Source organism: Desmodus rotundus, chromosome 9 (assembly GCF_022682495.2).
Source record: "Desmodus rotundus isolate HL8 chromosome 9, HLdesRot8A.1, whole genome shotgun sequence".
NCBI classification, from domain to species: Eukaryota; Metazoa; Chordata; class Mammalia; order Chiroptera; family Phyllostomidae; genus Desmodus; species Desmodus rotundus.
This window is the reverse complement of record NC_071395.1, coordinates 48,825,014-48,834,998: the sequence shown is the minus strand read 5'-3', so window position 1 is coordinate 48,834,998 and position 9,985 is coordinate 48,825,014. Positions and strand designations below refer to the sequence as shown.

Below are 9,985 nucleotides of genomic sequence, written 5' to 3'. Positions count from 1 at the left end.
CTTACCAAAAATAAAATAAGTAAAACCTAGCAAATACAGCTAAACACCCTCATTAGCACCTACCCCCAGGCAGTCGCTACCACGAAGTCCCCATCTGTGCCTCCACAAGCACTCGTGTGCGCTTCGGTGGCTCTGCACACCCTGCCAGGTGCACGCCGCTGACCAGTGCGGCCTGTTTCTGAGCCACGTGGATGCGCCGCTGCCCCGCAGCAGCTGCAGCGACTGGGGCGAGCTACTCCAACACTCTGTGCCTCAGTTTCACCTGATGTAAAAGGGAGGACAATGATAGTTCCAATTTCAAGGGGCTATCATGAATTACACTGATTAATACTAATTAGGTAGCCAGTGCCTGGATGCTGCTGTTTATAATTAAATATAATAATCATAATAGCATTTATGTGAATATTTGATTAGGTACTTATATTTTAATATGTTAATACTTATATACTTATTTATATAGTCTACATATAATAAACAAAATATTTGTAAAATCTCACTGCTGTATAGCATTCTTTTTTTTAATTCATGAAATAAATGATTGTCTTTTTTTTTTGGTTCCCATCCACCCCCTCCCTTCTGGCAACCATCAACTTGCTCTCTATATCTATGGTTCTGTTTTGTTTATTCATTTATTTTGTTTTTTACTTTATTTTATTTTATTTTTATTTTTAGAGAGAAGAAAACAGAGGGAGACAGAGAGGGAGGGAAACATCAATGTGTGGTTGCCTCTCACATGCCCCCTACTGGGGGCCTGGCCTGCAACCCAGGCATGTGCCTTGACTGGGAATCAAACTGGTGACCCTTTGGTTTGCAGGTCCGTGCTCAATCCACTGAGCTACACCAGCCAGGGCCTATTTTGCTTTTCTTAGATCTCACATATAAGTGAGATCATACAGTATTACTTTTTGGCACTTCACCTATCTTAATTTGAGGTCCCCAAGAAGCAGCCCTTATGTACAGAATTCAGAAGCATAGTTATTTGGGAGGTCACCCCAGGAAGCCCTGGCCATAGTGAGGAGAGAAGGTGCCCTGCAGGGGACACCAGTGAGCAGGTCCCCAGAGGCTGGGTTTCCAGGGAGCCCCCAGGAAGACAGTGTCGTGCAGAGCCTCAGAGGTGCCCTATTGCAGGAACGAGGAGCTGGGCATTTATAATCAACTCTCCTTCTGTCTGTGGTCCAGGGCTGCTCCTAGGAGATCTATGGGGTCAGCAGCGTGGCCTTCTGTGGCCAGAGCAACAAAATGCCATCTGGCGGGTGGAACATGCTTGCTGACCACAGTTGCCTCAGTGACACATTTTGTTCGCTGACCCCCCTCCCAAAGGTATTCAGTGGCTTCTCAAATTTTACTATAACCAACAAGGCCAGGTGACCTCAAGTAAGGTCTTTCCATATCATTACAAATCCAGGTTTATCTTCTGAATCCGATTTTTTGTGTGTCCAGGGACCATGATTTACTCCTCCATGGGACACTCAGCTGGTGTATTGGTCCCTCATGTCCCCAGTGCCAGGCTTGTGCTCACACTCACGTCTGCCTCCAGGTGCTTCACAGCCACCCTGCACAGGGGTTGTTACTGTCCTGGTTTTAAGAGGAGGAAGCTGGCTGAAGCACAGGGAGGTTAGGGTACTGGCCAAAGGTCACATAACAATGAAGGGGCCAAGCAGACCTCAGCCAAGTTTGCTGAATGAATACATAGAAGTCTGCCGTCACCCACGTTCCAGGTCTGCCCCTCGTTGGCTTCGCTGCCCCAGCCCAGCCCTTGGTTACCACACCTGTCTTCTGTCCTGACCTGCTGGCTCCAGAGCCCCTCGGATGCCTGGAGATCCCTAGGCTCCCCAAACAGGCTCCCCTGCTGCTGATTTGTCAGGCTGCCCCACCCTTTCCTTACGGGAGACTGGGCTCTAAGGGAGGAGGGAGGGGTGGGATTTCCCAGGCAGTCAGGAGAGAATGGAGATGGCAGGAAGCCAAGAAGAGGGCTGGGCCAGAAAGTCTAGGGTCTCCCCCGGGCAGGGCCCAGGCTGAGGACTCACCCAGGGCAGGGTGGGTACAGGAGGATCAGGGTGTTGGGCAAACGTAGCTGAACTGAGGGAAGTCCCTGCGTATCAATCACTCTTTGAGTGTCTCTGACGGTCTCCAGAGCTCTTTGTGCTGATAGGCTGGCCCAGCTGGGACTCGGGTCCAAGACCTGCTTAGTGTGTCAGGAGAGCAGGAGAGGGAGTGCGAAGATGTGCCCTCCAGAAGCTTCCAGCTCCCCTCAGCCAGGGTGAGGGGCAGCGGAGCCCCGAGCTTCCCCTTCCGCAGGCCTAGGCATGGCCCATGGGGCTGTAGCAGGAGACCCAGACCCCAGCATCAAACCCCTGACGTGCTCCGGACCCTAGGACCCCCCAAATGCCAGGGGTTTCCAGACTCCCAAGCCCCAGGAGCTAATCCTTCCAAACTTCAGGACCCTCGATGCACCAGACCCCAAGCCCCCAGGCCCCCCAGACCCAGTATCTCAGGCCCCACGCCTGCCTCTCCCCCTCCCTCTTCCCCTCCCCCGCCCCTCCCCTCCCCCTGCCCACAGCTTGAGTGTCTGGTGCTTCCTCATTTCCACATTTCCTCTTATTCTAAGAGGGCTCAGTGCTGGACACTGTCAACTTCTCCCAGGGTGTGGGGTGTGGGAGATGGCCCGCCTACACCCAGGCCATCTGGGACCCTTCTTGTCCCTCTTGCCCTGAAAGCCTGAGTATCTTGTGTGTGCTTGCTGGCTAATTTCAATGTTTTGTTTTGTTTTGTTTTGTTTTTTAGAGAGAAGGGAAGTGAGGGACAAAGAGGGAGAGAAATATCACTGTGTGTGTGCCCCCTACTGGGTACCTGGCCCGCAACTCAGACATGTGCCCCGAGTGGAAATCAAACAGGCGACCCTTTGGTTTGCTGGCCAGCACTCAATCCACTGAGCCACACCAGCCAGGGCTAAGGTTTTTATTCTGACTACAATTTGCATTCAAGTGAAATGATAGGGTCCTAAAATTAAAAATATTAAACCATACACAGTGAGATTCTCCCTCCTACCTGCCTGCCACTGAGAGGTAACTACGGGTATTCGTTTTTTGTGTCTCATCCAAAGTTTCTTTAGGTAAATGAAATCTAGAAAATTATTATTATTATTATTATTTGCTTTTTGAAGTTAATGTTTTCTCTCAGAGACATCTGCTCTTACTCAGGCCAACTTCCACCCCAGGGCCTTTGCACAGGCTGTTCCATGCCTTGGCTGCCCTTCCCCCACCTCCTTACTCAATAAGGACTCCTTTGATCATCCCATTGCAAAGTCCTCATTCTGGCTAATGGATTCTCATTCTTATTTTTCTCTTCATTACCCACCCCCCACCCACTGCATATTTTCCTGATGGTTGCTGTCTGTCCCCTGTCTCTGTGATTGATCCAAGAACACCACAGGGACAGGCATTTTATCTGTTTTGTTCTTGGCTGTATCAACCACTTCTAGACCTGTGCCCTGCGCACAACAGGAACTTTTTAAAAATATATTTATTTATTTTTAGAGAGAGGGGAAAGGAAGAAGAGGGAGAGAAACATCAATGTGTGCTTGCCTCTTGCGCACCCACTACTGGGGGCCCGACTTGGCTCACAACCCAGGCATGTGCCCTGACTTGGAATCGAACTGGCGACCCTTTGGTTCACAGGCCGGTGCTCAATCCATTGAGCCCCACCATCCAGGGCACATGATAGGAACTTAATAAGGGTTTGTGGAGGAAATAAATGAGTCTTCCATATTTGTTCATAAAGGTCTATACTTTTGTTTTCATGGTCTGTGGCACCCCCCACCCGCCCCGCCAAGACAGATGAACTGCTTTGACCTGACCAACCCCTTAGGTTGTTTATGATTTTTTTCATATAACAAACATTGCTGCAATGAATCATCTAATTGTTGTGTCATCTTTCTGACTTATCTTCTTTATTGTGCAAAATACACTTACTTAATATAAAGTTTACCATGTTAGCCATTTTAAAGTGAACAATTCAGTGGCATTCAGTGATTCACAATGTTGTACAGCCATCACTTCTAACTAGTTCCAGAACATTCCATCACTCCAAAAGGAGACCCCATTCCCATCAGCAGTCACTCCCCATCCTCCCCACCCCCCCTCCCCCTCGGCAACCACCAGTCTGCTCTCTGTCCCTATGGCTTTGCCCGTTCTGGACATTTCTTATAAATGGGGTCATCCGACACGTGGTCTTTTGTGTCTGGCTTCTTTTACTCAGCGTGATTTTCCACGTTCATCCAAATTGTAACCTTTGTCAGCACTTCAGGCCTTTTTTATGAGGTCTGTCCAGAAGGTATGCAGCCACGTGATATGAAATGTAGACATTTACTGAAGGACATACAAGATACAAGAACGTTGTACATAGGACAATGACGCTTCAGTCCCCTTCAAAGTAGGCACCTTGGGACCTCGCACAGTTCTCCCAATTGCCAACAGCTGCTCCATCATATTTTCCTGAATCTCACCAACAATCTGAAATCTCTTCCCTTTCAAAGGTGATTTTAGTTTTAGGAAAAGCCAGAAGTTGCAGGGCACCAAATCTGGGCTGCAGTGGGTCTGAGTCACCTGGGTGATTTGAGATTTCATCAAAAAACTCTGGTCCTGGCTGGTGGGGCTCAGTAGGTTGAGTGCTGGGCTGGGAATCAAAAGGTCGCTGGTTCGATTCCTGGTCGGGGCACATGCCTGGGGTGTGGGCCAGGTCCCCAGTTGGGGGTGTGCAAGAGGCAACCAATTGATGTTTCTCTCTCCCTCTCTTTCTCCCTCTCATCTTCTCTCTCTAAAAATAAGTAAACAAACTCTTTAAAAAAAAACTCCTCTGCGTGAGACGTGATGCATGAGTGGGCGCATTGGCATGATGAAGCTGCCAATCACCAGTTGCCCATAGCTGTGGCCTTCTGAATCATCTGAAGTTTCCACGGAGGAATGTTCAAGCTTAATGCAAAATTTGATGCAGATTCGGTTGCTCTACTCACTCAGTCATTTTGAATGTGAGGACCACACAGTACACATGCTCACTCAATGGCGTCTACCACCCCTACTGACTAGTACAGTGAAGTCGTCATTGTTCACGCATGCACATTCCAGTCCACTCTCCTTGGCTGCCAGGTTACATCGATGTAACACAAACCGTTCTCATTATATTAACATTGGCTGGACTTCCCAAGGCCCATGCTTTGAGCCCAGGGCTGAGGACCTTCGCTCCTGCTATGCCTTCTGCCTGGGACCTAAAAGTGCATTTGTTCCTGCCTGCCACTGCTGCCCCTGAGACTCATCGTCCAAGCCACAGACTCAATGTCCTCTCTCCCAGGAGACCCTCTCGCACCCTCCCACTCAGCATGGAGGAGTCTTTGTACATGAGTAAGAGCCATGAGTCTGTGGGGGAGGCTAAGGGCTTGGAGAGTCAAAGGCAGGTTTTAGGAATCTTCAGCAAACTTCTACGCATGTGTTAAAGCCCCAATTTTAATGTCTCCTCCTCCAAGAAAGCTCCCAGGACCCTCTCCCTCCCTGTAGCCCTGCCCTGCCTCCTTGGGACTAGAGTTGTCTGTGTCCTCTCTGTCCTCTCTCAAGACTGGGTCTTCTTTGGAAATCTGGACAGGGTTGAGGCCTCTTGATTTTTGTTGAATGAATAAAGCAAGGCAAGAGTTGGGAGTCAACTGAGCTAAGACCAGGAAGTGAGTTGATGAAGTAGCAGACAGCTGAGGTGTTAGTGGGGGATGGCTGCGTTATTGCAAGAGGGAAGCAGGCCACCCCTCCCCCTCCCGTGAGAATCCTGGGCCTGAAGGCCTTGCAGAAGGGCGGGTCTTTGTGTTTTCTTCATTCGTGCCCTCTGCTCTCCACCCGGAGACCAGTTCCTCTTCCCGTGTGTTTCTGGGTGCAGAGTCTGAGGAGCAGCAGGAACCACAGAGGATCTGAGAGGGTGCCGGCCACTGAGACCCCAGTCCAGGTGAGCCGCCACGAAGTCCTTCCAAGCTGGAGCTTTCCAGCACTGCCCAGGTAAACCTGTAACTGCGGGCCTGCCAAGGTAAGACGGAGGCTAGAACTGGGGTCTGTGCAGGGGCTGCAAGTCAGAGGTCGGCAGCCCCCACTGCAGGCAACCCAGTCTGGGACTCCCAGCTATCGTAGTTGGGGGGTGGGGCCATTTGCAGGGCAACCACTTATTTGCATGTGGTCCCATCTTGGTCAATGAAGCTGCCAGAAATATTGGGGGATTGGGCCAAGCTCAAAGAACTCATGTGGGAGAAGGGGGAGAGGACACATGGTCTCAGTCTCCTCCTCACCCTCCAAGCCTGGGCTCTGGGGTTATGTACCCATTTCTCAGAGAAGAAACTGAGGCTGGAAGCCAGAGGGAAGCAGTGAGGAGATGACAAGTGAGAGCTTGCCTATTACCAGAAACAGCTTGAGATGTTCTGAGATATTGAAAAAAAAAACCCAACTAATAATAAACCCCGGTGGTGAGGGTGACCACTGGCGGAGGTCGGGGCTTAGATTCTGGTGTCTCTGCTTAGGTTGCTTGAATGGGGGGCGCCCTGGCATGGGCACCGTGGTTGCTGCTGCTACTGCAGGATCCATGCAGCCTGGGATTGTCCTGCAATGTGTCCTCGGGGGACGTGGACTGGAGTAGGGAGTTCAAAGACACATGCCTGAACTTCAGCGGTCAAGGCCTGAACCTGCTCCAGAACAAGTCTCTGCAGGCCATCAGCGTTCACCTCCTCGACCTGTCCGGTAATGGCCTTCGAGAGCTCCCATGGTCCTTCTTCGCCACCCTTCATCACCTGCAGATCCTGAATGTGACACGCAACCCCCTGGACCAGGTGCCTGCAAGGCTGGCAGAAAGCTGCAGCCTTGACCTGAAGGCTGACTGTCTCTGCGTCCTAGCCTCCTGGCACAAGGTCCGACAGGACCAAAACTGCTCTGACCCGCCACTTCTGCAGTGCCTGGATGCAGGCGCTGGTACCTGGCACAACCTCTCCACCTTCCTGGAGGTGGGCTGCCCACCTGGCCTGTCCTCAGTGACCATTGGGGCACTGGCGGCCGGTGGAAGCCTGCTCCTTGGGCTCTCCGTAGCTGGCTCATTGCTGGCCTGGAGATTCCGGGCGCACTGGGCACCCAGTAGCCAGGGCCTGGGCAAAACATGGACTGCTGCAGATGGTCCTCGGGCCGGCTCAGGCCGGCAGCCGAGGTACAGTAGCCGGAGCCACAGCCCTAAGCAACCAGCGGACACCCTGCCCAGGCCCCACACACCTGACTATGAGAATGTGTTCATGGGCCAGCCACCTGCCGAGCACCAGTGGACCAAACACGGGTGAGTGACCCACACACATCTGCCTGCAAGACTCACACCAGGTGGCTAGGGTTCAGATCCCGGCTTTGCCTCTTGCAGGCTTCTTTGTGATCTTGAGCAAGTAGTTTTTCCCTTTCTGGGCCTCAGTTTCCTCACCTATAAAGTGGGGATAATAGCAGCCCCCACCTCATGGAGTTAGGGTAAGAGTGAAGTGAGCTCCTGCAGATGGGACAAGCTCCCACTTCATGACCCACAAGCCCAGTTTCTAGCGGCCACGGAGAGAGGAGGCAAGTGCTCTAGGCAGAGTCGGAGCTCTGGGGTAGCAGTCAGCAGCCTGGGAGCAGATCTCGTGTGACCCAGAGCTGTCTCTGAGCCACTGTTTCCATCTCTGTGTAATGGGGACAGCCCTCCCCCCATCTCCCTCTGACACACAGGAGGTGCTGGGAAAGCCATCTATAACCCTCTCCCCTACAAAGTCCCAACACCTCCTGATCAGGCTGGGGGTAGAGAGACAGGTTCACCTTTTCCAGAGTGGACGAGGAGTGGGGTGGGGGGCACCAGCAGAAACAAATGTCAGGAAATGTGAGAGATCAGAGAATCTGCCGTCAATAGGTTTGGAAACAGCAAGACATCAGAGCTGAGGCCAAAGGGATTGGGAGGATCCAAGCAAGAAGGGAAAAGGGTTCGGGCTGGGTTTGAGTGGCGAGATCCACTTGTGGGGAGACTGGTGGGAGTCTATTGATGAGAAGTGAGAGAATAGGCAAAGCAGATGAAAATATGGCTTAAAAGCAGAAGTGGACTGCGGTAAGGATTCGAAGGAACTAGACTTGCTAAGGCAGCTTAAGCTTTGCCGCTCTCCTCTGCCTCACTCTCACCAAGGGCTCAGGGCCAGTCTCTTCCAAAAACATTTAGGATTGGATGTGCCATTCACCCTCTACATTTTACAGTTTCAGAATGTTAGGCTCTGGGAGGAAGGGGAATGAGTTGCACAAGGTCACACAGTGAGTCAGAAGCAGAGGTAGGAAACAAACCCTGACTCCCAGTCCTGTCCATCCCCATACAACCATATATGTGTTGGGAGTAATTCATACTATAGTGTGAATGGCAGAGAGACACCATTTATCCAAAGTGGCCTTTGTTACAAGAGGACCCAGGGTGGGATTAGGATGTTCTAGATGCAGGAAAGTTCTGCTCTGAGAGTCTTGCCTACAATAGCTAGACATTGCTAAGAAGCAACCTCCTCCCTGACTAATTTTATGGACGCAGAAACTGAGCCTCCGAGACTTACTTTTATATTGCAGTCACAAAGTCCGTTGCTTCCGGGACCGTAGAAACATTTTCCATCTAAAGGGGCAGACACTGACTCCAGCCACTTGTGTTCATGTGGCTGGTGTGACCAGAGCTTCCAATTTTTTGAGAGGAAACTGCAGTCTAGATTTTAATGTAAAAAATGGGCAACCATCTCAACTTTAAGGGAGGAAAAAAAAAATCTTCAAATGGCTCAAGGTCCTTGGACCGCAGCATTATAGTGCTGAACCGACAGTCTCCCCAGACTTACTGACCCCGACTTCCTTTCTCAGAGAAAGTTGCAGCTGGGAGAGCAGTGCCTAGTGCTTCAGTTTCCTTGTATGTAATTAGGAGTGGACTCGGCCACCCAGAACTTTCTTTGCCTCTCAGAGCTGATGTGCCTACCCTGAGTTCTTCCCACCCTTCTCTCTGTCCCCACAGGGCTCACCCTTCAGAGGACGACCTCTACATGAACTATGAGAGCCTCCCCCAGGCCTCCCAGCCCATCTACGGCAACCTGTAGCTGCTGGGCCAGACTCCACCGGTTGATGAGGAGTACGTGACCCCTGGGCACTGAGCCTGCAATGGCTTGGACTCCAGCCTGCCCGCTTCCAGGGCCATTCTGGATCTCCCCTGGCCTCAGTCTCCCAGTCTGAGGAACAAGGACAAGGAGGAACTGTCTTGGAGGTCCTTCCTCAGCCCCTGCTCCGCTCTTCAGCACCTTTGGCTGCTAGAAAGGGGAGAGGAGAGACCCCAACACAGACACAGGAGGTTCAAAGTTTAAACTGTTGTCACCTTCCTCTCAGTGCGCAGGTGGTGTTCAATAAACACTGTGGGGCTGATGAGGCTGCTGGCCCAGGGGTAACGTTTCTTTTTGGTGGGGACTTCCTGAGCTCTCAGAACTAGATCTCTGAGACTCCTGAATTTCTCTCCAGTCCCTTCCCTCTGTCCTTCTCAGGCCCCCTTCCCAGGCGCCTGGCATCCGGACTCAGCCCCCAAGGAGGCCCACGCCAACCTCAGATGGATTTTTGTGGCATGAATCGGGACTGTGCCCCTCCACTGCTCGCATGCCCTCCACGGCTCCCCATTGTCTCTGGACCTTCAGCCTGGTACTTGAGGACTGCACGATCCAGGCCCGCCCACTTCACTGCCCTCTCCTGTCCCTCTGCTTTTGTGGTCTGGGCCTCGTCCCCACCGAGCCAACCTCCCTCCTGAAGCCATTCTTTTACCCAGAATGGCACCCCCTTTCTTTGTTTTTTTGAAGATTTTTTTTTGTAGTTATTTCAATTCAGCCATCTTTGTGACCACTTAGAGTTCTTTTAAAAAATATTTTATTGATTTTGCTCTTACAGTTGTCCCATTTTCCCCCCTTTGACCC

General features: G+C 51.5%; 1 protein-coding gene across 3 annotated transcripts; it reads left to right on the top strand.

The window, feature by feature from the left end:
* The first annotated feature begins 5,839 nt into the window (after nucleotides 1-5,839).
* On the top strand, nucleotides 5,840-9,453 carry LRRC25 (leucine rich repeat containing 25). Of its 3 annotated transcripts, none has more exons than XM_024561005.4 (3): nucleotides 5,840-5,982; nucleotides 6,545-7,341; nucleotides 9,049-9,453. In XM_024561005.4, the coding sequence occupies exons 2-3, from the start codon at nucleotides 6,554-6,556 to the stop codon at nucleotides 9,128-9,130; spliced, it is 870 nt and encodes a 289-aa protein (XP_024416773.1). In that variant the 5' UTR covers nucleotides 5,840-5,982; nucleotides 6,545-6,553; the 3' UTR covers nucleotides 9,131-9,453. The 3 variants fall into 3 exon arrangements, with proteins under 3 accessions (XP_024416773.1, XP_045051846.1, XP_045051847.1); XM_045195911.2 differs by having other exon boundaries at nucleotides 5,874-6,060; XM_045195912.3 differs by having other exon boundaries at nucleotides 5,875-6,032.
* The last annotated feature ends 532 nt before the right edge of the window (nucleotides 9,454-9,985 follow it).